We start from the raw sequence: 27114 nt of genomic DNA on the forward strand, positions 1-27114 counted from the left end.
ATTGTCAGATTTTATTTGGATTCATCCTTGTGGAAGATCTTCTTAAGAAGAGTTCCATAATGTGGTGTATTTTGACACCACCTACTTGGTGAATCGATAGAGGATGCCATTTGCGACCTAGGCGGGGATTAATCATCACGGTTATTCCATTCTTTTAGGTTGTGCCCTACTGCCATATGAAAATTGGTCAACATTCAAATGGGTGTTTGAAACTTGGATATTTGCAATGAAGGAATTCATCCCACAGGCACTATGACCGATCAATGCGAGAGCATTGGCCGTGCAATAAAGGAAGCATGCCTAACACCATTCACAGGTATATAAAATTTGTAATATCCCTTCTCGGTCCACCCGTGAACCCAAATGAACCGAGCCGAGACGCTACAATCTGGTTGAACCTATGTCCTGTCATGCTGATATCCTTATGTATACAGAATATAATATCATGCTGTTGCTTTCTACATTAGTAATATATAGATATGTACTTAATATTTACAAGACATTATACTAGTTTCCAAAATGAAATGGGCCCAACTGTGTGCCCTATATATGCCATGATAAGTATAGACAGAACCAAAATAGCAAAATGAGTAGCTACCCTGAAGACTGGGCCTTCCAAAAATGAACTGTAGCAATTGTAAGATAACTCTCTACGGTCCAGTCTCAAAACCTACGAGTTAAACAAGTAACTCGCTGAGCAATAAAAGTCAGTGGATATCTCAACGTATAAAGAAACATGTAAGCACACACATATGTATAAATAAACATGTAAACACACATATATGTATAACGAAACATGTAAGTGTGAACACTCAAATTTTGAGGCTCAAAAGCCTGTTTTCTTCCGGACTGCGAACAGTCCGGCCGGACCGGAGGCCTTTCGGAAAGTTCATCGGAAATATGCCAATATGGTACTTGAAACGTCCGGAAAATTACGAGGATCTCGGAACTGGTCTCGGAATATTTTTTGGAGGTCCAGAACTCCCGGAAAAGCCCCCGGAATAAACCTGCCTGCCCTGGTGGCTCAGCCACCGGAGCCAGCCACCGAGCCGGCGGCCCATCCCGGCGGCCCGGCCGCCGGGAGGGCCGCCGATCCGGCGGCTCAGCCGGCGGCCCGGCCGCCGAGACTTGGCGGCCCGGCCGCCGGGCGGGCCGCCGAGCCGGCGGTCCATCCGGCGACCCAGCCACCGGAAACAGTCCATTTTGCGCCTATAAATACAGGCCTCGGGCCTCCTTTTTTCCTCACTCAGTCTGTGTTGACGGACGCTCCTTCTCCCTCTCACTCCTTGCGAATTCTTTACTGCTTTTTTGCATTTTAATTTAGCTTTTATTGCTTTCTTTCTTTGTTAAGTGGTCATTAAAATTAAATTAATTAATTTCCCTTAACGAGGAGCTTAACCTGGAGTTAAGAAGTGGCCGTCGACTAAATCAGGTACGCAAAACTAAACTCTGTTTTTTTTTAATTTTAGCATTTCATGCATGCTTCTTTTCTACTCCTCTTAAATTCTATAACTGCATAAATGCATTCATACCGTTAACTAGGCAAATAAATTGCCTCAATTAAATAAATTTAAGCTAAATGCCCGGTTAATTAATGATCGTGGTATTAAAGTTTAAATTCGACAATATTGGCTAAAAGCCTAGTTAATCAATAACTATGGTGAAATTGCCTTTATTTCGAACAAGTTTTGGCTTAAGTCTAATTAATCAATAATTGTGACTAAAAGGCCCTAATTAAACACTTTTTTTATTATGGCAATAAATTGCCTATATTTCAATTTAATTAATCACTTTAGGCAAACAAATTGCCTATAAGTGAAGATTAACCTTTTTAGCGACAAATCGCTTAAATTAAATTTCTTTGGCTAAAAGCCTTCAAACAATTTTTTTTGGCAAATAAACTGCCTTAAATCAATCAACTTTGGCGACAATCGCCCAATTAGCATCATTTGGCAAATTAATTGCCTAAACCAATATTTTGGCTTTAAAAGCCTTAAAACAATTCGTTTGGCACAAATGCCTTAAAAATCAATCTTTTGGCAAGAATAAGCCCAAATTAAATTCTTTTGGCTAAAAGCCTCAAAATCAACATTTTGGCACCAAGTGCCTAAATCCTTCAACCTTTTTGGCAAAATGCCTAAACAAAATGCACAAAGCATACACACACTCATGCATAAAGCATCCCATTCAAAGCCCTCTAAAAGAGGCCTATCGAACTACGTTGACTTTGATCTTCCATTCAAACGGAAGTACGTAGGCACGTTCGGGATCTAACCCCGGGCGGCAAGTCGAATCACATAACCTAGTTTCATCAGCATGACATAGTCTCGGGATCCACCTCGGGTTCGAAGACCATGCCTTAGACATTGGGCTAATTAATCTAGTAACTAGGTTAATTAAAATTGGAGTCACTTAGGGTTTTTCCTAGTTTACCCTAAAACAATTAAACAAGGTGGCGACTCATACATTCACGTGCATTTCTTCCTTTAGTCACATGCATTCACATGCCTATGGCATTTTGGGGAGGGGTCCACAGTTTGGCGACTCTGCTGGGGATAGTAATGCAATCATTTTGCATAAAGTGGACTACTATTGTTGTGTAAACTAACCTGTCCTTCTTTAGGGCATTATTTTACAATACTTTGTTTTGCAGGGTACCTTAGCACAAATCAAGTATTCTTTCTTTAAGAATACGAGATGAGGAATTTAAACTCAAGTTGTACAAATTGATTAAGACATTTTAATTTGTTGATTTATTTGCACGAATTGAGAATCCTTTTCTCCATTGCATAAAAAATGAATTTCAAATGAATTTCTTCTCTCTCTGTTCAAACTTCTGAGTCTGGATAGCAAGTAGCGCTGATCGGCAGGTCTCCTTGATTATGTCGACGGACAGCCAAAGCGTCCTCCCTGTTGCCGCAAACCATCCCTAATCCTTTTGGGGATGGCCTATGGGCATGCGTACCGTTGGACCCACGCGAAACTCTTTGTTTCACATGTGGTTAGGTATATCCATGCTCAAGGCTCAAGGGTCCCTTTATAAGCCTATTCTCTATTTGTGTCATAGCCTATAGAACCTATCCTTTAGGACTGTATGCACCCAATGATGAAAATCATATCATAAACAGATTATGGTGTGTTGTTGTGCGCATTCATGGCATATCATAAACATTTGGGTAAACACAAAGAGAGCAGAAAACACCTTTTATCTTCAATCATGCACAGTTGGACAAAGAGTCAATCTACCTCATATCACTCCCATGATACACCAAACACTATACCTAATCCAACTACCCTTATCCTTACAGGTGCCCACAATCCGAGTGCCTACTCAAGTGCCAATCACACCTACAGTGCTATCACCAACTTCACCAGCTTCACCAGCTACACCGGTTACACCTACGACTCCTGCAATTTTACCTTCACCAATGGCATCACTGTCTGACATCCAAAACCTCATTGAACAACTGGAGGCTAGAATGGAGGCCAGAATGAATGAGGCATTGGCCGCTCAAAGGGCTGCCCTGATAGCTGAATTGGGGAATGGTAATGGTAACGGAAATGGGGCCTCGGCCGGAGGAAGTGGGCCTGCCGCTTCCAATCAGGGTCCTGCTGCTGCTGAACCTACAAACCCTGCCTTGAACTTGGATGACGTACCCTCCAAAACTGCTTCTGAGCTGGAAGCTCAGAGAATGAGAGAGAAGCTAGAGCTTTTAGAAAGGTCAATCACTGCCCTCAAGACCCATAAGGAAGTGGTGGACATGGACTCCTTGTCTTTGTTCCCTGAAGCCAGATTACCAACTAAGTTCAAAATGCCCAACATGGACAAGTTTGATGGAACCACTTGTCCTAAAACTCACCTGAAGATGTATGTGGGTGCCCTTAACCCATTCGGATTGAGCAGTGAGCTCCTTGCTCAGTTGTTCCAACAATCTCTCACCGGTGCTGCATTGAGATGGTTTGTCAGCTTAGATCGGTCTAAGATGAAGACCTGGGAGGATATCTGTAATGCATTTAATTCCCAGTATCACTACAACATGGAGGTGGATGTTACCCGAAGGGAATTAGAGACTACTAAGCAGAAAAATAATGAACCTTTTTCCTCGTTCCTTACGAGGTGGAGGGCCAAGGCCGCCCAAATGATTAACCGGCCTTCAGAACAAGAACAGGTAGACATAATAATAAAGAATCTGCAACCTGTCTACCAACAACGGTTACAAACCCAGTACTTGCCAACGTTTCAGTCGCTCATTGCTACTGCTACGAAGGTAGAAGACCTGATCCAAATGGGGCAACTGAAAGACGACGCAGGAACCTCTAAGTACAAGAAACCCAGCCAAGCTGGCAAAGTCCACGAAGTGGCAAGCATTACCCCCACTAACCCGTTACGTGTGGGGAACATGAGAAATGGCAGCCAGTCAAGAAGAACATACACTGATCTCGGGATGCCAATCCTTTTGGTTTTCCGAGAAGCTGTCAAAGCAAATTACATCAAGCCTTTGGAAGCAAGGCCCCCACCAAATCCTTTACCAAGGAATTACAAAGCAGATGAATACTGTGAATACCATCAGGGGTACGGGCATAAGACTGAAGCGTGTTGGACACTTAGGAACCGCATACAAGATCTGGTGGACAATGGCTCAATCATCCCGAGAAGTAAACCAAACATTAGTACTAACCCCTTACCAAATCATGGGGTAAATGCTATTATAGATGACCAGGAACTGATCGATCCTTTCGAACTGTTCCTAGAGATGAATAACATATGTGTCCTGGATCTGAACGACCTAAGTGAAGAGGTCGATGCTATTACCAGAAGCGGGAGACAGTATGAGCCACTGGTTTTGGATAAAATCCACAACAAGCCCTACCAGAAGGCAGAGGAGCCAAAAGAGGACCCGGTACTCTTACAATTGAAAAAGACACAAGCTAGGGTATCAATCTGGGAACTGTTGGCAGCATCCTTTCCTCATCGCCAAGCTCTTTGCAAGGCTTTGAGCCAATTACAGACGTCAGTGGAGGTTAGCCCTGAAGTACTAGTCTCCACCCTCACCCAGTCATCCAAAGTACAAAGCATCGGGTTTTCTGATGAGGACCTGCCTAAAGAGGGAGGCAGTCATAATAATGCTCTGTATGTCACAGTCCAGACCAGAGACAAAACGGTGCCCATGGTTCTCATTGACAATGGGTCAGCTCTGAATGTCTGTCCACTAAGGGTAGCCAGCTGTTTAGGGTTGGAGGAAACAGACTTCACTCCATCAGATCAAATAGTGAAAGCATACGACAGTACCCGGAGGGAAGTATTGGGGGTCGCCACACTGAAATTAACAGTTGGGCCAACTGTGATGGAAGTTCCGTTTCAGGTAATTGATGTACCAACCAGCTTTAATCTGCTTCTAGGTAGACCATGGATACACCACACCAAGGCAATACCCTCGTCCTTGCACCAAAAGGTCAAGTTTCCCTATGAAGATAAAGTTGTCACCATCCAAGGGGATGACTACAATCAGCTGAAAAAGCCAAAGGGCCAGCCTCTCTTTGAGGTCAGTCCTGAAACTGCCAACCTACCTCTCTCAGGATTTCAGTATGACACCGTGCAATGCATAGAAGGAAAGCCTGCCAATTCTCGAATTCTCTTTGATTTCGGGACAGTACAGATAAACTGCATAGTGCCTCTGATGCTGAAGATGTCCTACCTGCCAGGAATGATTATGGCAAGGTCAGGAAAAACATACCCCGTACTGCAGGCCTGGGAATGTCCGGTAAATGAAGGAACTTATGGACTGGGTTATGAGCCTACCGAGGAAGACCGCGCTGAAAGGATAAGGCGAAGGAAGAAGGGAGGCATACAAATGCGGCCATATCATCTGACTTTGAATAGCTATTTCTGTAAACCGGGAGAAACAATTCCTTATTGTGGCTTCCCGGAGCCATTCCCCTGCCCGACTGCTAAGAAGATGCTGCCTGGGTTAGAAGTATTTGCCGATGTCTGGGGCAACGGGCCCGAAACCATCACTAAACTGGAAATCGAAGACTTCATGCAGCCTAGTCTCTTTGATGAGGTTGCAGTCATCACAGGAAATGACGGGAATCAAGATCTGCTCAGCCTGATCAAGCCGAACAGAGGGCCTCTTACCAATTGGTACATCGAGGAGGAGCGCACTGCTGATAAACCCCTTCCCGAGTCAAACCTAGCACCAGAGTCCGTTGTCAAGTCCTGTATTGAGTCTGAATCTGAGTCGGAAACCGAGTCAAGAACCAGTTCCACTTCTGAGTCGTCAGTGTCGGATCTAGAAGATCCAGATGTCAAATTTGATGTAACCTTTGAAGACGATTCCGTCATATGTAATAAAGGCCTGCAAATTCTTGATTACCCCGTGTGTTTATTTTTCCAAGCATTTCCAAGCAAAAATAATCAGATAAATGAAGTAAAAAATGAAAAAGTAAAAATAATAATCGGCAAAGAAGAAAATGAACACACATACATTGCATCTGATTGCATGAACAGGGAACAGGTCAGTGAATGTTTGAAGAAATTTGCTGATTGTTTTATGTGGAGGGCAAGTGACATCACGGGAATTGACCCAGCAATAGTGGTGCACAAAATTCCAGTATATCCAGAGGCTAAGCCAGTGAAGCAAAAGCTAAGGAGGCTAAAGACGGAGTGGTCCTTAAAGATCAAGGAGGAAGTAGCTAAGCAATTGGAAAACAAGTTCATAGAACCCATTGCCTACCCGACTTGGTTAGCAAACATAGTGCCGGTTCCTAAGAAGGATGGAAAGGTGCGAATGTGTGTGGATTACCGGGACTTGAACAAAGCATGTCCGAAGGACGATTTTCCCCTGCCACATATCGATCTATTGGTGGACCGAATGGCTGGACATGAGATGGTCTCCTTGACTGATCTCGCAGTTGGATATAACCAAATAATGATGCATCCGCCAGACAAAGAGAAGACGGCATTCATCACAGAATGGGGAACTTACTGTTACAGGGTTATGCCTTTTGGGCTCAAAAATGCCGGGGCAACTTACCAAAGAATGGCAACGACCATCTTCCACGATATGATTCACAAAGAGGTAGAAGTGTATGTGGATGATATGGTGGTTAAATCAAAAACAACTGAAGAACATACAACAGCACTTGAGAAGTTCTTCTTTAGACTTCGAAAGTACAACCTAAAGCTCAATCCAGCAAAGTGCCTCTTTGGAGCTACATCTGGAGTGTTTCTGGGGCATTTGGTCAGTCACAAGGGCATAGAAATTGATCCGTCGAAAGCCAAGGCCATTTTAGGAATGCCAGCACCACGGACCGAGAAGGAAGTACGAGGTTTTCTGGGTAGGCTACAATACATCAGTCGGTTCATCAATCAGTTGGCTGATACTTGTGGTCCTATTTTCAAACTACTCAGGAAAGGAGTAGCGGTCAAATGGAACGAGGATTGTCAGAAAGCTTTTGATCAAGTCAAGCAATACCTGCTATCCCCACCTGTTTTACAACCACCAAGGCTAGGAAAGCCTTTGCTATTGTACCTATCAGTGACAGAGGAAGCTATGGGTGCAATGTTAGCTCAGCAAGCAGAAGATACAAGGGTAGAAAATGCCGTGTATTACCTCAGCAAGAGGATGCTAGAATACGAATTGAAATATAATAAAATAGAGAAGCTGTGTTTGGCTCTGGTCTGGGCATGTACAAAGCTGCAGCATTACCTCTCATCTTACACTACGCATGTTATTTCTGAATCGAACCCCTTGAAATTCCTTATGGAGAGGCCGGTTCTAGACTGTAAGATGGCTAAGTGGGTGTCAGTGCTCGCAGCCTATGACCTGAAATTTGTACAAAGAAAGGCAGTGAAGGGCGGAGCTTTAGCTGATCAATTAGCGGAATTACCGATCGAAGACCAAATGCCGGAGGTGGAATTTCCCGATGAGGACTTGTTAAGCTTGGAAAGCGAAGCCTGGGAGATGTACTTCGATGGAGCTTCGAACTATCATGGAAATGGGGTTGGAGTTGTATTCAAAACTCCTTGTGGAGAATACATCCCAATTGCAGTTAAACTAGATTTCGCTTGCACCAACAACGAAGCCGAATATGAAGCTTGCATCAAGGGGTTAGAAGCGGCCCTTGAAAAGGGAATAAAATTCCTCAGGGTTTTCGGAGATTCCAACCTAATAGTCTCCCAAGCCCTAAGGAAATGGAAGATTAAAGAAGAACGTTTGGTTCCTTACCTACAACGTTTGGACGAATTGGCTCAACAGTTTGAAGAGTTATCGTTCCACTACCTGCCGCGAGCCAAGAATCAGTTTGCCGATGCCCTAGCTACTTTGGCCTCCATGGTTAATGTAGAGGGAGACCAAGTCATTCGACCTCTGACAGTCCGGCTACAGAAACAGCCAGCACACGTTATGAATTTGGTGGATGACAAGCCTTGGTACTGGGATATACAGAATTATCTTCAGAGTGAAGCCTATCCGGAGGGATCCACTAAAACTGATCAACGGACATTGAGACAGTTAGCATCTGGATATTTCCTTACTGAGGGAATTCTGTACAAAAGAAGTTGGAATGGCTTGCACCTGAAGTGCGTAGACGAAGAAGAGGCTCAAACCATCATGGATTCCTTACATAATGGGGAATCTGGTCCACACATGCATGGGATGGCCCTGGCTCGGAAAATTATGAACCTGGGTTATTACTGGTCAACTATGAACGAAGATTGTGTGAGGCACACACGGAAATGCCACGAGTGTCAAATCTTCGCTAAACTGCAAAGGCAGCCTCCGATCAATCTGAATCCCATAGCCTCGCCATGGCCTTTCGCAACTTGGGGCATAGACATAATTGGAAAGATCCATCCGAAGGCCTCTAATGGCCACCAATTTATCCTGGTTGCTGTTGATTATTTCACAAAGTGGATCGAGGCAGCCTCCTATTCGGTTTTGAATGCCAAGAAGGCAGCACAGTTCGTTCGTACCAACATCCTTTGTCGGTATGGAACACCATTCGAGATTATCACTGATAATGGATCTCATTTTCAAAACGAGTTTTCAGACCTGCTGAAGCGAAAGAAGATCCAGCATCATAAATCCTCTCCCTACCGTCCACAAACAAACGGGGCTGTTGAGGCTGCAAACAAGGCCATAAAAGTCATTTTGCAGAAGACGGTGCAGAAGCATAGGGCATGGCACGAACAGTTACCATTTGCCTTGTGGGGATACAGGACCTCCATCAGAGCGCCCACCGGGGCAACCCCGTATTCCTTAGTGTATGGTATGGAAGCAGTGCTGCCTATTGAGCTGGAAGTTCAGTCGGCAAGAATTATCCGAGAAAGCCAGATCAGCGAAGCAGATTGGGCCGAGAATTATCATATGCAACTCTTGGGTATGGACGAAAAGCGATTGCGAGCAATCCACCAGACTCAAGTTTATCAAAGGAGAATAGCGCGGCATTTTAATAAAAAGGTTAAAAATCGGAAACTCGAAGAAGGTTGTTTGGTTCTGAAAGAAATTAGACAGCCAATCATAGACCCACGTGGGAAGTTCCGTCCTCATTGGGCCGGGCCCTATGTGTTGAAGAAGATATTATCCGGCGGAGCCGTCGTCTTGACTGATTTAGATGGTTTGGAATTTACAAATCCATGTAATTTAGATCAGTTGAAAAGATATTATGTGTAATCATTGCATGATGTAAATGAACTACATTAGGCCTGATTCTCTTTGGAAAAAAGAAATTATATATCGGAGATATGTAGGCAACCCTCATTGGGTGCGGTCTAAGCATTAGTAAAAAAAAATCGTCATTTCACAAATTTCATGCTTCTTTGCCAAAAAAAAAAAAGAAAAAGGAAAATAAGAAAAAACCCGCTAAGTTGAAAACCCGAAAGGGCGACTTAGGCAAAAGTCGGGGCCCGCTAAGCTGAAAACCCGAAAGGGCAGCTTAGGCAAAAGTGGGTAGCTCGCTAAGCTGAAAACCCGAAAGGGCGGTTTAGGCAAAAATTAGAGCTTAAATAAATAAAGTTGGAAAATGCTTGGAAAGCTAAACAACATTCTCAATTTAAGCAATAAAGTCAAGAAAATGAAGGAATCCAAAATAAAGCTAAGTCCAAGACAAAAGTATAAAACATACATCCAAAAATCCAAAATCCCAAATAAAGATCAAACAACAATGAAAGTCCAAAAAAGCCTATAGAAGTCTAGGCATCCCGTCGCCTCCGCGGGGCGGCATCCTCTGAGTCTCCTATCTGCCCAGCCTCGCCGGTCCGAGGAGCCAACATAATCTCCTCACCAGTCCCAACCTCATCCTCAGCATCAGCCTGAACCCAACCTTCGAGTACGCTCAGCAGTGCAGTCCTCCTTGGTCTCTCAATTGGCCAGACAGTAGTAATAAACCAAGCCCGATACTCAGGAGAAGTCTGAACACTGGCAGGGTTAGGCAAAGGCCTAACCATTTGATGATCTCTTACCCAAGCCCTAAGGACAGCTCGGGTAACACCTGGAGTGATGGCCGAATCAGCTGAAAAGTCATCTATAACCGGAACAGTTTGATCTATCCCCATTTGTCTTAAAACGCGCAAAGCGCAGTACCAAGTACAATGGGTGAGGCCCAGAAGATAAACCCGAGAATGGCGAAAGCTGACCTGGATGAAACGGGTAACATTGTACCAAGGAACGAACCACAATATCTCATCGGGGCCCAACTCAATCAGCCATGAAGTCCATGCATCAGTAGAAGGGCGTGTGATTAAGATCCTCCGGGTACGATACTGAGAAGGATTGTAGGGTAAAAGAGTAGGAGCGGCAACCACTTGGAGATGGTCCCTCAACCATACCTGAGTAATGGATCCTTTCTATTAAAATGAAATAATAAAAGGAAAAGGAAATGGGAAAGGTAGTAAAGGGAAATACCTGGAGAATGATGGGAGAGACTGTCCATTCCTCAAACCCTAAAGCAGCCCTGTCGAGGCTCCTAATAGTCTCTGCCAGTACGAGACCACCGATGCAACCCATGTCTTCCATTTGCCAAACCATGGGACAAAGGCGCAGATCCCCGAAGCCTGGATCCCGGTTAAACAAGAAGCCAGCCAACAAACAGAAAACTAAAGCCCGCATCCTCAGCCTCATCCGGTTTGGGTCATCTGGTTGAGCCTCTGAGAACTCATCAATCAGGGGCAGCAGGATCGCTTTCTGGTCATTAACGATCATAGCTCTAGCTTGGGGCCGGCTGAATCGAAACAGGGTCTCAAACGATCTAATATACCCAGCTTTTATCTCATGCCTGACCAAAGGGGCATTAGGGTCACATCCCACAATGGCACAAAACTCCTCAAAAAGAGGGCACATCTCTTCCATCATGGCCCCGAACCGGAAAACGTGGGCCTCGGGGTCCCAAAATCTAATGCAGGCCCTCAAAAAATCCCAATCAATTACCACACCTCTGAGAGTAATGGCAGGAGAAAGACCGTACCTCCCCAGATTGATCTTTTCAACTTTGGAGAGACTCCTAGTCCAGCTGTGCATGCTATGGTTATAGAAGGGATTCATTGTTCTTTTCTTTCTTGTTTTATGTTATCTTTCCTAAAAAGAAAAATGATAAATAAATAAAAATAATGAAAGACTGAAAAATAAAAATAAAAATAAAAAAAGTATAATAATAAAAAATAAAAAAAATAATAAAAACTGACCGAAATTGGACTTTTTCTGGCACAGAATTCGAGAAGAGAAAAAAAAGGGGCTGAAATCCAGCTTTTATAGAAGGAAATTCAGAGTCGGTGGCCCGGCCCGGCGGCCCAGCCGCCGAGCCGGTGGCTCGACCCGGCGGCCCGACCGCCGAGTCAGCGACCCAGCCGCCGAGCCGGTGGCTCGACCCGGCGGCCCGACCGCCGAGTCAGCGACCGAGCCGCCGAGCCGGCGGCCCGGAACGGCGGCCCAGCCGCCGAGGGCCAGCGGCCCAGCCCGGCGGCCAGCCGCCGAAACCGGCCGCCGAGCCGGCGGCCCAGCCCGGCGGCTAGCCGCCGGACCCGGCCGCCGAGCCGGCGGCCCCACCCGGCAGCCAGCCGCCGGCCCCAAAAAAAAAAAAAAAAAAAAAAAAAAAAGAGAGAGAGAAACTGAAATAAAATCCTTTTTGTTTTTTCTCTCTTTTCCTCTCAGACCTAATAAACCATGCATACATGTTTTTTTTTTTGTCAAGTTTTGTTAGTACTGATCAAGTGCAGGTACAGATAAAGCTCAGTACAAGATACATATCAAGTGCAAGTACAAAAGTTCAGTACAAGATACATATCAAGTGCAGGTACAGACAAAAGTTCAGTACAGCAATAAAAAGGTAGAGCAGAAGCTATCAGCGGCGGGGCCTCCTCCTCCTCTGATCATCAAAGGCCATCTGAGTCCAGGCCACAGCCACTTCTTGCTGCAATCCAAGAATCAGCTCCATCATCTGATTAACCAACCCGACAGGAACCTGAAAGTTATACAGAGAAAGACACGAGTCAATATCAAAGCTCTTACAAATCCTTTTTGTGAGAGATGTATCAGGTTTTACCTCAGTAATGTCCTCGGAAGGAAGAGCCAGGCGATCCACACCCTCCAGGGAGACTTCTCGAGTAGCTGGAGGGCCGTCGGGTACAAAGTGGGAAATACTGTAGGGTAGGCGGAGATTAACCAGATCCGGATGAAGCGGCCCGGTAGCCTCCAGAATGGCCCGAGGAGCCCTAGAAGGGCCTGCCGGTCGGCTAGGCCCGGCCTGCGAAGAACCCCCAACCGGAGTAGAAGAAGTAGGATCAGTCACAGGCCTCCTCCTTGGAGTCCTAGTTGAAGGACCCGAAGCTCGGGAAGAACGAGTGCCGAACGGCTGAGAAGGAGCCGGTCCTTGGAAATCATCAAGACGAGATCCAATGGGCTGCATTAAAGTAATGCGGCAGAATTCATCATAATCTCCCTCCATAACGAATTCCAAGTATGGAATGCCCTCGGTATGAGTAGTAGTGAGCACCATCTGTTTGCCCGCTCGCATGTCAGTGGGAGGGGGATAAGGGACAGAACGGCAGCCTCTTATTTGGATGTCCACTCTTTCGCCCAAGTAATATCGGCGTAAGAATGGATGCGACAGAACCACCCTCCGCTGAGTCAAAGTTTCTGACTTCTGGAAGCCAGAATCAGCCTGAATCCAGCTCTGTAGACGGGCAGTCATTGGCCCCACTTCAGCCTACAAGATTTTTATGTTAATAAATCATTTTTATTTAACATATCTAAAATCATTAAAGCACATACCAGTTCCAAAGAGCATGTATCAAAGAAGGCTCTCAGTTCCTTCAGCGATTTCTTGCGCCGAACAGCGTGAAGACGTGATTTGTACCATCTCCAAGCCAAAGGTGCCAGCCCCAATTCAAGGTCAGGCTGAAGCAGCTCGGGGCGAGTGTAAGGAAAGTATTCGAATGCCCAAGTCTGTGTAAAAGAAGAAAGAAAAAAAAAAGAAGAAGAGTCAGTGAAAAAAGAAAAATCCAGATGTAGGAAAAGGAGAATGTTCCTTACATTACCTCCCAGAAGTAGTAAGTTCCGTTGAGTTTGCAGTGACCTCGACTCAGAGCACACATATCATCATACGTGCGGCTCAGAATAGCACCAGCCCAGTCATACTCCTTTAAATGGGCCAGATTCTCCAAACTCTTCAAGATAGAGGGGTTAAATCTCTCTTTTCTGTTGGACCAGAAGGTCGAAGCAAATAATAGCAGCAAGGTAAATCTGGCTACCTGAGTAGCCGTCAACTCTCCCCGCCCAAATCTAGCATAGATGTCAGGGGCCTGGAGGGATAACCAGCGCCTAGAAATGCTCAACGCGGGAGAAACCGTGCCAGGCTCGACAATCCGGGGCAGGTCCAGCCCAATCAACTCCAACATTCGGTCAGAGGAGATCTCAGACCTCCAATCATCATACAGCTCAATCGGTCGAACTCCGAAAGGGATCCCGGAAATCACAGAAAAATCCGTAGGAGTCATTGTGAGCTCGCCCCAAGAAAAGTGGAAGGTGTTGGTAGTGTCCCACCACCTCTCGGCCAAAGCACCCAATAATTCCTTGTGATTGTTCCGAGCCATGTCAAGGTGTCTTAGATAACCCAGATAAGACGGGCGGATAATTGCACCCACCGGGTGGCTGTAATCAAGAATTTCGGGCGGAATTCCAGCTATTGAACTCTCGCCGACATCCAACTTAATACGGCAATCCTAAAAGGTAAAATGACCTAAGAGTTACTCCTCGGTTCCTTACTAAGGGTAATATCTTAGTGCTTTCCTAGCATGCATACTGATAAACATAATGAGCAAAAAATTACAATTTTGGCCTAAGGCCCAAAAAATCACAATTTGGCCTAAGGCCCAACAAAAAAATTCACATTTGGCCTAAGGCCCAATAAAATTCACATTTTGGCCTAAGGCCCAATAAAATTCATTGTTTGGCCTAAGGCCCAAAAAATCACATTTTGGCCTAAGGCCCAAAAAAAATCACATCTGGCCTAAGGCCCAATAAAATTCCCCTTTGGCCTAAGGCCCAAAAAATCACAATTTGGCCTAAAGGCCCAATAAAAATTCACATTTTGGCCCAAGGCCCAAATAAATAAATGAGAAATGAGCTTACCTGGGCAAAGATGCCGGTCACGGAGGCGTGGGTATCAGCTTCCACCGCCAGATTGGCATCATCAAGGGAGATCCCCAGAGACTCCAGAAGGTCTTCATCACTGCTATAGCCTGCCATGGTGAGAAAGTTGAGAGAATTGGAGAAGCTCTTTGTTTTTTTTGAAAGTTTGGAATGAATGAAAAATGAATTCTTAAGCTATTTATAAGGAAAAGGCTAAAAGGCAGGTCTTCCGGACGCGTCTGATTTTCGCCTCTAAAATTTGGTCTTCAAACAACCACCGACGCCCATAAATCATTTTTATGGTTGCCGGTGGGGGGCAACTGTGAACACTCAAATTTTGAGGCTCAAAAGCCTGTTTTCTTCCGGACTGCGAACAGTCCGGCCGGACCGGAGGCCTTTCGGAAAGTTCATCGGAAATATGCCAATATGGTACTTGAAACGTCCGGAAAATTACGAGGATCTCGGAACTGGTCTCGGAATATTTTTTGGAGGTCCGGAACTCCCGGAAAAGCCCCCGGAATAAACCTGCCTGCCCCGGTGGCTCAGCCACCGGAGCCAGCCACCGAGCCGGCGGCCCAGCCGCCGAAAGACCGGCGCTTGGCTGCGGGAAGGCTGCCGAGTCGGCGGCCCAGCCGCCGGGCAGGCCGCCGACGAACCGGCGGCCCGGCCGCCGGGCGGGCCGCCGAGACCCGGCGGCCCGATCGCTGAGACTTGGCGGCCCGGCCGCCGGGCGGGCCGCCGAGCCGGCGGTCCATCCGGCGACCCAGCCACCGGAAACAGTCCGTTTTGCGCCTATAAATACAGGCCTCGGGCCTCCTTTTTTCCTCACTCAGTCTGTGTTGACGGACGCTCCTTCTCCCTCTCGCTCCTTGCGAATTCTTTACTGCTTTTTTGCATTTTAATTTAGCTTTTATTGCTTTCTTTCTTTGTTAAGTGGTCATTAAAATTAAATTAATTAATTTCCCTTAACGAGGAGCTTAACCTGGAGTTAAGAAGTGGCCGTCGACTAAATCAGGTACGCAAAACTAAACTCTGTTTTTTTTTAATTTTAGCATTTCATGCATGCTTCTTTTCTACTCCTCTTAAATTCTATAACTGCATAAATGCATTCATACCGTTAACTAGGCAAATAAATTGCCTCAATTAAATAAATTTAAGCTAAATGCCCGGTTAATTAATGATCGTGGTATTAAAGTTTAAATTCGACAATATTGGCTAAAAGCCTAGTTAATCAATAACTATGGTGAAATTGCCTTTATTTCGAACAAGTTTTGGCTTAAGTCTAATTAATCAATAATTGTGACTAAAAGGCCCTAATTAAACACTTTTTTTATTATGGCAATAAATTGCCTATATTTCAATTTAATTAATCACTTTAGGCAAACAAATTGCCTATAAGTGAAGATTAACCTTTTTAGCGACAAATCGATTAAATTAAATTTCTTTGGCTAAAAGCCTTCAAACAATTTTTTTTGGCAAATAAACTGCCTTAAATCAATCAACTTTGGCGACAATCGCCCAATTAGCATCATTTGGCAAATTAATTGCCTAAACCAATATTTTGGCTTTAAAAGCCTTAAAACAATTCGTTTGGCACAAATGCCTTAAAAATCAATCTTTTGGCAAGAATAAGCCCAAATTAAATTCTTTTGGCTAAAAGCCTCAAAATCAACATTTTGGCACCAAGTGCCTAAATCCTTCAACCTTTTTGGCAAAATGCCTAAACAAAATGCACAAAGCATACACACACTCATGCATAAAGCATCCCATTCAAAGCCCTCTAAAAGAGGCCTATCGAACTACGTTGACTTTGATCTTCCATTCAAACGGAAGTACGTAGGCACGTTCGGGATCTAACCCCGGGCGGCAAGTCGAATCACATAACCTAGTTTCATCAGCATGACATAGTCTCGGGATCCACCTCGGGTTCGAAGACCATGCCTTAGACATTGGGCTAATTAATCTAGTAACTAGGTTAATTAAAATTGGAGTCACTTAGGGTTTTTCCTAGTTTACCCTAAAACAATTAAACAAGGTGGCGACTCATACATTCACGTGCATTTCTTCCTTTAGTCACATGCATTCACATGCCTATGGCATTTTGGGGAGGGGTCCACAGTAAGCACTCATATCATGATACTTCCATTATTGTACTTGCAGTGCATTATGCCGGATGACTTATGCAATTTTTAGTCAATATAACTGTATGGCTCCATAAGGTTATAGTGAAACCAAAGTGATAAGAGGAACTGGATGAATACTGTATGATTAGGCTGCTATGGCCCATATATAATCATATCCACTCAACGGCCTGTAGCCGGAGTACCAAACTCTATGGGGCACAGATCTGCTATCCTATGTCGCGACATAGCCTTATCTACGTGGTTTCTACCTAACTTCAATGGAGCATATTATCGGTATGTCACTAGTAACACAAAAGCATATTAACTGCTTTATAAATTCATAAACCATATTGTTTACCTGTATGCTGATAGCCTCGCAAAGTGGGCAACTTGTGTTATGTTAGTTTCACATCATTTGCATGATTGCATTTTGTTTTTATACATTTGCTCGTGTTGTCTTTTTGTTTTAACATGATTGTAGGAATACAATTTGAGCAAAGGAATACAATTGCATAGAAAAAGAGGTCCAAAAGGGCATCAGAACACAAGTCACGAGCGCGACATTAAAATTCTCGAGCACGAGAAACACACAAGAGAGTCAGAGAGTTTACAGGCACAATTCGCGAGTGCGACATGAAATTCGCGAGCGCGAGAAGCACACAAGAGAGTCAGAGAGTTTACAGGCACAATTCGATAGCGCAACATGAAATTCGCGAGCGCGAGTCGTGTTTTCCAGCCTGCGCAGTTTGTACTATTTTGGTCATATATCTCAATTTATAACTCTGATATAGGTGATTCAAAAACCAATGAACAACTAAAACATAGAGGAACAAATAACTCTTCTATACCACTTCCTAGTTCCATCATTAAACAGCGTCAAAATCAAGGTGAAGTTACTGGTTCATTCTCCAGCAAACCTATTTCAGTATGAACTCAATGTCTACTTCATTTATTCATTTCATTCCATGCTTTCTCACCATTTCCAGTCCTCTTACTCAACATTAAGCAACATATCTTCTCATTATCAACACACCAAACAAGTTCTCATGCAAGGAAAGTGTTAAATTAAAAGAGATATCAAGCCTTCACTGCAAAAGCTTGAAATCTTCTTCTAAGCTTCCTTTTTCTTCTACCTTTGAGCTCACCTCTCCTATACATAAGAACTCTTATGAATAATCTAAAATACCACTAAATTAGAGGTTGAATAAAATAGAGCTTCAAGAAATTCTACTTACTTGGATAGAATAGTGTGAACCCTTACCCCAAATATTCACATATAATGAATATGACTAAGGGCAGAAATGCACGTGAATGTGTGAGTCGCCACCTTGTTTAATTATTTTAGGGTAAACTAGGAAAAAACCCTAAGTTGACTCCAATTTTAATTAACCTAATTACTAGATTAATTATCCCAATGTCGAAGGCATAGTTTGCGAACCTGAGGTGGATCCCGAGACCATGTCATGTTGATGAACTAACCAATGAATGAATGCTTTGCAAGGTAAATGATGTAATTGGACCACTGAAATGTTTAAGTGAGTTCGACTTGCCGCTCGGTGTTAAATCCCAAACGTGCCAATATACTTCCGTTTGAATGGAAGATCAAAGTCGACGTAGTTCGATAGGCCTTTTTAAAAAGGCTTTGAATGGGTATGCTTAATGCATGAGTGTGTGTGTTTTCGTCGAGAATCCCAAACCCCGGAAGGATCCGAAAACATCATTTTTTGTTTTTTTGTTATTAGAAGAAGGTGATAAAAATCTTTTGGATATACGATGCCGATAAATCGGTCTTATAAATTATTTGAGTCGCCACCCATTATTTCGGCAATGGGACCGTCTTCAATTTTATTTTACAAAAATGACTCCATTTTAACCCATTTTATTTAAGGCCTAATTATTTGAAAGAAAACCGGTCAGGCGTACCAAGTACGATTCCAGGTAAGGGAATTAGGTACGTTGGCCCGTTGGAAGCCGACGCCCGGAAAAACCAGCCTCTTTTAACCTACGATTTCTAATTAATTTTATTTTTGGAAAAAGCCACTTATTTAGACCCAACCCGAACAAATCGAACCGAGTTCCTATGTGAAAAATTAATTAACCGTCCCAAATAAAATCATTCATTGCATTCATTCGTAAATCAAACAGCACATCCTTCATTCATCCACCATATATAGCAAAAATAATTAAAAGACCCGCTCTTGCCTTATGGTTAAAGGCGGGCCACAAACCGAGTTTAACAATATAATTAAAAGCAAAATAATAAATATTAAATCTCAAAAATGCCATAATCACAATAGATTAATTGACTTGGTTTGACTAAAACTCAATTTGCCCATTATTGATTATTTCCCGGATTAAGCTTAGGAATTTATTTGATAAAGTGGAATTAAGACGAAATAATAAAAATAGCCTGGTGTTGGAAGACAGTTGCATCATGCGGGTGTTCTACGGAAGAACAGTCGCATGGCGCAACTCTTATCTTTTATTCTGGGATTTGCAATAGTTGCATCACGCAGCTATTCTATGAAGAACAGTCGCGTGACGGATCTCTGGTTATGGTCCTGTAGACTAGAACAGTTGCGTCACGCAGCTGTTCTATGAAGAACAGTCGCGTGACAGAACTCCTAGCTACGTGACGGAGCTGTTCATGGTTTATTCAAAATACTCAGACATATTGATTATTTATTTACAGTGAAACATTAAATAGAGTATAAACAAAATAGAAGCTGAGTACGCGAACAGCTGCGTCACGCAGGTGGTCCAACCCAAACTAAAGGCTTTTGGACATGAACAGTCGCGTCACGCAGGTAGTAGCTACGTGACGCGATTGCTCTGGTCCACAACTACCTTTCAAACTACTTTTTTCTACGTGTTCTTTTTATTAAAAGCGATTAAAACCAACCCAGGAATGTTCAACAAATGGGCAAACTTACGTTTTATCAATAATAGGTCAACTAAACACTATGAAAATGAGATTTTTAAGAGATAGAATACTAGAAATGAAAAAGAAAAGTTAGAATCGTTACCTAGCCCTCAGATTTGAGGATTGCATGCACTAGTATAATTTTTCACGATCCCAGAAGCGTGATCACCCAACTTTTTCACAAAAATAAATCGTTTTTCCTTTTTTCTTTCTTTCCTATCTTTTCCTCTTTTTATCCTTTTTGTATTTTTTTGATCTTAAACCTAGAATATCTATGACTTGATCTTCCTCAAGTTTACTCAGTTGAGTTCTTGAGGAAAAGCTCTAGTCGTTAATCCAAAACTTAATCTCAGAAGTTTCTCTTTTTAGAGGAAAGGAGAGCAAAAATGTTAAAAAGTCCTGTTTTTGCTGTAAAATGTTGTATTTATATGGCTAGGGCAACAGAGCATAGTCGCGTCATGCGGGTATAAGCTGTGTGACGCACCCGTGAGCTGCGTGACGCGACTTACTTTTCGTACAGTTGCCGCGTATCCATACAAACAGTGCAGGCCATTGCACGGGCGCGTGCCAGAGGTGTCAGCCTTGTTAGAGTTGCGTGACGCAGCTATAAGTGCCGTCACGCAGGTACTAGCTGCGTTACCCAACCCTAACGCGGATCAGGCTCCTTTGGGCGATTTGGTTCAATTTTTTTTTGTTCAAATGCTTCTGGTTTACCGTGATACCTTATCCCTTGTCCTTGCATCATCATCGGGTCAGGTGGGGCATAAAATTATGGTCAACAGTTTGCCCCCCCATTTTATCATTAATTGTATAAACAATTAATGTTAAAGTGGTCCGTTGACGCGCCTTCTATCAGGCAATCATTCCCGAAGCTCAGTTTGATCGGCTTGGAAAGATGCTGAGTTAATCATCTGGATGCCTTCTTAGTTCGGTTTGATCGGCTTTGTCGGCTTCCATCAAATATGTGAATGAATTCAAAGCTCGGTTTGATTGGCTTTGAAAACACCTCCGAGGCTCAGTTTTTTCGGCCTGAAGGGTTTGGACATCTGGTCACCTTCTCAGCTCGGTTTGATTGGCTTTGTTGGCTTCCGTTGAATCTAAAAAGACATCCTCAAGACTCGATTTGATCGGCCCGAAAGACATTGATTTGATGACAAAGTCTTCAAAGCTCGGTTTGATCGGCTTGAAGGACTTTGATCTGGCCACCTACTTAGCTTGGTTTGATCGGCTTTGTTGGCTCCAGTCGGTTTTGAAAAGGTATCTTCGAGGCTCGGTTTGATCGACTCGAAAGACGTTGATTTTACCCTGGTCAACTTCGCAACTCAACATCATTGACTGGGGAAGAAATCCTGAACAGCTTCGCAATACATCATCACTGATCGGAAATTGAAATTGTCCTGATTAGCTTCGCAATGCACCATCACTAATCAGTAAGACCTATCGGCTTCGAAAAACCATCACCGGTTGGCCTGAAAAATTGTTCACCAGAAGAAAAAGAGCAATATCCGTATACACACGAACCTTGCCTCTTGTTAGAAAAAATATTGGAACATCACATGTTCCCATGCATTAATTATGAAAAAGGATTCGCATTAAGGCAAAAGGTTGTACTTTTGCCCCCAGTTCGGGATTCCAGCCTAGGACTAAAAATATCTACCTTGCAAAAATTTTAGCAAAAATTTCGGCATAAATGATTTAACAGAAAATTTGTTATCTGTGTTTTCAAGTATACCTTTTATGATACAGTGGTTGAAAGAAAACTTACCTGAGCGTAATCTGGGCAATTTGATGTCCTGCCCCCTGTGCGGTGAGTGGACAAAAATTGCTGAAGTGTACGAGCCGCACATCGACGTCAAATTGCCGCAGTGGGCCGTTGTGGGCTTTTGAAATAGGCCGTGTGGGCCTGTTGGGCTCGAAAAGTGATAACGAACCCAATGCTCTTTTTGGGCTTGGAAGAGTGGGCTTGGGCCCAACTTGCTTACTATAAGTAACTTTCATATCTTAATCGATTCACTTTTACTTATCGCAAACCCTAAGCAATTGAGAATTCTCTGAACTTTTAACCGAGAAAGATGTCTCAACTCTCTGAAATCCCTGCCTCCGCTTACACTCCGGAGATGGAGACCCTCGGGGCTCTACCCGATATCCCGACCTTTGATGGCGAGCCGGTGCCGGTGAGCCGGAATCTGTTGACCCCAGGGACACGGCCGTTACAGCTCCTTCCGTCGCCGGGTACGGAGTTCCCGGTCAGGTACGAGATGAGCCGGATGCGTGGCTTCCAGTCCGAGGTAAGTAAAAAAATTCCTTTCTCTTTTTTTACTTTTTACTGCTTTTGATCCATTATTCGTAATATATGACCCTTCTTTGAGTTTATGCTTGCGTCAACAGTCGCGTCACGCAGGTAGGATTTGCGTGGCGCGGCTGTGCTTCCATGAACAGTTGCGTGACGTAGCTGTTCCTGTGTGAACAGTTGCATGACGCAAGTGTTCGAGGCGCCAGAAACCCTAGCTCGCCTTGAACTTTAGAATCGACCCTTTTTATTGTGTTTAGAACTTGATTTGTTGACATTTGATTGTTGGTAGCTCTAGGCGACTTGATTTTGCCCTGAAAATTGCATGAAAACAATACAAACATAGTGAAATTAGGTTGAAATTGAATTACTGCGTACCTTCTACAGTTGCGTCACGCAACTGTTCTTTGGAAGAACAGTTGCGTGACGCGACTGTTCATCAACGAGGAAGAGTCTTGAACAGTTGCGTGACGCAGCTACCGAGATGCGTGGCGCAACTTCGTGGTTGCGTGGCGCATCTGTTCTTAGGGTAACATATTTCAAACAGTTGCGTGACGCAGCTGTGGAGTGGCGTGACGCGAGTGTTGAGATGCGCTACGCAGCTATGCTTCTAAGTGCGCCACTTGGGCAAAGCTGCGTGACGCGACCCTAAAGACGCGTGACGCGGCTTTGTAGTTGCGTGACGCAGCTATTGTTCAAACCAAAATTTAGTCTTTTCATTTTTTTCCTGAATAGTCTTTTAAACGGATGTTTCTTGTTTGGAGGTGCCAGCCTAGAGGTACCAGGAGATCTGCCAGCGGTTTGGGTTTGCCCGATCCTACATTGGTCGGCTGTACTCCGAGCGGCATGAGCTGGTATGAATTTTACACACATTTACCTTTTTGCTTCTTATTATTTGGTAAACTTTCTTACACATGTCTGCTTTTACAGGAGCTGGAGAACGGTAGACTACGGAGGCATCAGTCCCGTCAGTCTAGTGCCGTGAGCCGGCTTCAGGCGGAGGTGGACCTGCTTCGGACGAGATTGGAGGTAGAGGGGATTCCGCTCGACTCTTCCGAGGAGGATGAGGATGGCTCTGCTTCCGATGATGCGCCACCATCTCCACCTCATTCGGTTATTGCTGGTCCGAGCCGCAGGCGGCGGTAGTCCTGCTCCGCGTCTCATCCATTTTTCGACATCTTTGAACATTTTGGATATTTATTAGTTTTTTTTATTTTTTGGATGGTTGTACAGTCATATTATTTTTATGATATTATTTACGTTTTTATAATATTCTGCTTTTATTATATTGTAGTATGTGTTGATGTTTTACAACTGTGAAGTCTTGTTCCTGCAAAAATAAAACACAAATACAAAAACACGAAAAAGAGGGCGATGTCCCATTTATTTACAAAAGCGGTCCGCCTTGTTAGTGGTCCATGGACCAATTTATTATAAATGAAATAAATGAACTAAAAAAAATGGAATAAGCAAATAAATAAGGAATAAAAATAATGGATTTAAAATGAGATACGACAAATATCCATTACTAAACAACAGTGGATCGTAGTACTTACCTGACAGGGCGATTAATGCGGTCATAAAGATTCAACCTGCTCGTTATACAAATCGTCCTTCTTATTGATCAATGTAGGTTTAAATGCTCACCGACCCAAGTAGTCCATACATGATTGTCCTTCCAACTACCTCTGACAGTGGTCATTATATCGGACAACGACGTTATTCCGCTCATCGGTCCCTTCACTCTTCTATAAATGGGGGTTTCACTTCAGAATCTTCTTCACATCCAACGTTCAACATAAACCAGTCTCTCGAATAATCCTTTTCCATGGCCTTCAGAAGCCAAGTCTCATCCTTCGTCCAATCCATCTCTGATGACTTATGGCAGATTCCCTCTATGGACCAACTTGCCTGGTTAAAATATTTCAAAGACCTAAAACCTAACCATGGCTTCTTGTCTTGGCTCGTTACTCATTTTAATCCTAACACCATGGTTTTTCGGTTCGAAGATTCTGAAGTGACTCCGACCTACGAGGAAATGTGTGCCGTGATGGATCATCATCCTGAACAAAATGAAACTCCGGCCTTGCCCCCAGGTCCTAGGTATAATCTAGCTGAGATTGTGGCCCTGTGTCCGGTTTACCTCCCTGATGGCATAAACACGGATCAAGGCCTTCCTTTAGAGCCTTTTCTTAACAAGGTTCTGTCCATGGATTTGGATCCTTCTTGGGTTCGAGCTTGTTGCTTCTTATTGCTGAATGTGTATGTCATGAAGAATCGTCAACCCGGAATTGGAGATTTTAGACTTCTGACAGTTGTTCGTGAATGCAATTGTACTGTCGTACTGTCTTTATGATGATCATGGGAGAAACGATGTGCTGGGTAAGGGATATCGCCCTTCATATCACCAATTTCAATGTTCATCATCGCGGTTGTCCAATATTGCTGCAGGCCTGGGCTCTAGACAAGTTAAGTCTACTTCTTCCGGTCCCTGCTCGTTTGATTCCAACCTATGGTCCTACCAACTTTCGGTCTCGGACTCGAGGACATTTTGACTTTGGGGATAACCCGACAATTCGGTGGATTTGTCCCTGGTGGAGGATCAGGCTGGTCACTATTGGAAGCATGAATCTCAATTATGTGCTGTATGCTAGTCTAGACTGTTCCATGGCCTATTTCCCAAACAGGATCAGCCGTCAATACGGTATGATACAGCGCGTTCCCAGAATTCATAACTTCGAGAGTGGTCTCATGACGCTGCATTTGCTGACCAATTTGGCTGACCGTTGGCGAAACCGAAACACCAGGTACCTAGGTGAAGGAGTGATGCAAGACACTGTGACACCCGAATATGTGAACTGGTTTTTTACCCCGTGATGATGTTAAGTTCTGCAAGGATCGGTGTCTGACGGTAGCCCTTACTGAAATAAATGTTGTTATTGCTTTCTTTGAATCAATGGATTTGCTAGTTCTGCCTTTATTAATTCCTGCATACATGGACAACACCAAACAACAAAACTTTTCTTTCGAAATTATTTGTTACGTTAGTTATTTGGGCCTCTTAGCCCCATGAGTCAGTAGAGAAATGCTCACAAAAATGAATTATTTGACAAAGATAAAAGCTTACACTGAGAAATAACAAAGAATGGAATGACTATTTCATTACCTGCATAAATCAAACAAAACAAAAAAAAACAAATGTAACTCCTTTATGTATGCATGAACCTATATGCGTACTAAGGTTTATTCAAGGTTTTATATTGATCTTTCCGAGGAAATCACTGAGAAAATGGCGCTCGTCCCTCCGATCAATGTCTTAAAGGTTTTCAATGTTTAGGCGGGACCAACAGCCAGAAAATTTTATACCAAGTGAATCGATCTTTGTTTAAATAAGCAGAGAGGAAGGTCTTGAATTCTTTGACCACAACCCCGGAACAAAAGAAAGATTTTGAGATTCAAATTCTTTATTGATCTTACTTCTTTCCATCATTATATAGAAGTAAAGAAAGTTTATTCTAATACAATGGTCATTTGCTCTAACTTTCGATTTCCTATTCTCCTTCGGGTCAAGTTGATGGCATTGGTTGACCAATCACACATTTGTCACGAACGCATGGCATGGATTCTGAATTTAAACTAAGCACCACGCATCGATCCTGAAAATTTTATTTTATTATTATTCTGATTCATGCTCTAACTTTTGCCTAGGCCGCCCTTTTGGGTTTTCAACCTAGCGAGTTTAGTTTTTGCCTAAGCCGCCCTTTCAGGTTTTCAACTTAGCATTTTTTTTTAACCGAAATCATCATTTCAGACGTAGAATCTTTTCATTTGGTCTTGATTGACAGTTCGATTGACAGGCTCCCCTTCCATGGTGACTAATTCAGCAGCGCCTTTAGCTAGTAATTTCTGAATTCTGAACGGTCCATGCCAGTTGGGTTTGAATTTCCCACCAGGATGATGTTGGGCTTCATGGTCTAACAACCTGATCAACACCAAGTCCCCATTTTTTAAGGCCCTTGGATGTACCCATTTGTTATAGAAGCGAGCAATCCTCCTTTTTCTCATCTGATCCTGGAATCGAGCGTTCAGTCTTCTTCCGTCTAATAGTGCCAAATCTTCATATCTTTTCTTGACCCATTCCTCTTCGGTCAGACCAGCTTCTACCAGAACCCTGAGAGACTTCCTTTCGAGCTCTATTGGTAACACTGCCTCCATTCCGTATACTAGTTCGAAAGGAGAGGCTCCATTTACTGATTTGAAGGTAGTACGATGCCCCCAGAGCGCGAAAGGAAGTTTCTCAGCCCAGCTTCTGTACCTTTCACACATTTTCGACAGGATTCTTTTAATCTCCTTATTCGCAGCTTCTACCGCGCCATTAGCCTGAGGGCGATAAGGAGAAGAATGGTGATGCTCAACCTTGTATCTATAAAGCAATTGGCCAACATCTGCTTGGAAATGAGAACCATTATCTGTAACTATGTGATGAGGAACACCATAGCGATAGAAAATGTTCTGTTCAATGAATCTAGCCATATGCCTGGCGGTTAGGATTTTGTAAGATTGAGCCTCAATCCATCTAGAGAAGTAATCAATTGCAACCAATATATACTGATGGCCGTTCGATGCTGCTGGTGAGATTTTGCCGATGACGTCTATGCCCCATGCAGAAAAAGGCCAGGAAGGAGTTTTCGGGTGGAGTTCAATAGCAGGTAAGTGGCTTTTATTATCATGGTATTGGCAAGCTTTGCAATGACGCACATATTAAACACAATCACCTTCCATCTGTATCCAAAAATAACCCTGCCTCATGATTTTTCTTGCTAGGCTCATGCCACTCAAATGAGTACCGCAAACTCCTTCATGCACCTTCCTCATTATGTCTGCTCCTTCTTGCTTACTCACACATCTCAGCAACATCCCATCCCAAGCTTTTTTCTAGAGTTCACCATCGGCTAGAACATAACTCAAAGCCATTTTCCTGAGAACTGCACGGTCTTCTTTTGTAGCATCATCAGAAAAAGTACTGTCCTTTATATACCTCAGAATATCCGTGAACTATGGTTCTTCCTCTGACTCTATCTGGTTCACAAAATGTTCTTTGTAGCACGGGATATTGGCTGTGGTAATGATAAACGGTTTCTTTGGAACCTTGCT

At 43.6% G+C, this 27114-nt stretch overlaps 2 protein-coding genes across 2 annotated transcripts; both read right to left on the bottom strand.

Annotated features, from left to right (window-relative positions):
- Positions 1–10188: 10188 nt before the first annotated feature.
- LOC149493185 (uncharacterized) lies at positions 10189–11567 on the bottom strand. The gene is made up of 2 exons (XM_089715721.1): positions 10905–11567; positions 10189–10828 (listed from the first exon to the last, which is right to left on the bottom strand). The coding sequence occupies exons 1-2, from the start codon at positions 11538–11540 to the stop codon at positions 10193–10195; spliced, it is 1272 nt and encodes a 423-aa protein (XP_089571847.1). The 5' UTR covers positions 11541–11567; the 3' UTR covers positions 10189–10192.
- Positions 11568–12315: 748 nt separating this feature from the next.
- Positions 12316–12961, bottom strand: LOC149493186 (uncharacterized). The gene is made up of 2 exons (XM_089715789.1): positions 12538–12961; positions 12316–12456 (listed from the first exon to the last, which is right to left on the bottom strand). Exons 1-2 carry the CDS (start codon positions 12937–12939, stop codon positions 12337–12339), a joined length of 522 nt encoding a protein of 173 aa, XP_089571915.1. The 5' UTR covers positions 12940–12961; the 3' UTR covers positions 12316–12336.
- Between the last annotated feature and the right edge of the window lie 14153 nt (positions 12962–27114).

Source organism: Jatropha curcas, chromosome 10 (assembly GCF_041381405.1).
Source record: "Jatropha curcas cultivar XTBG-Jc1 chromosome 10, XTBG_Jcur_1.0, whole genome shotgun sequence".
In the NCBI taxonomy this organism is placed as follows: domain Eukaryota; kingdom Viridiplantae; phylum Streptophyta; class Magnoliopsida; order Malpighiales; family Euphorbiaceae; genus Jatropha; species Jatropha curcas.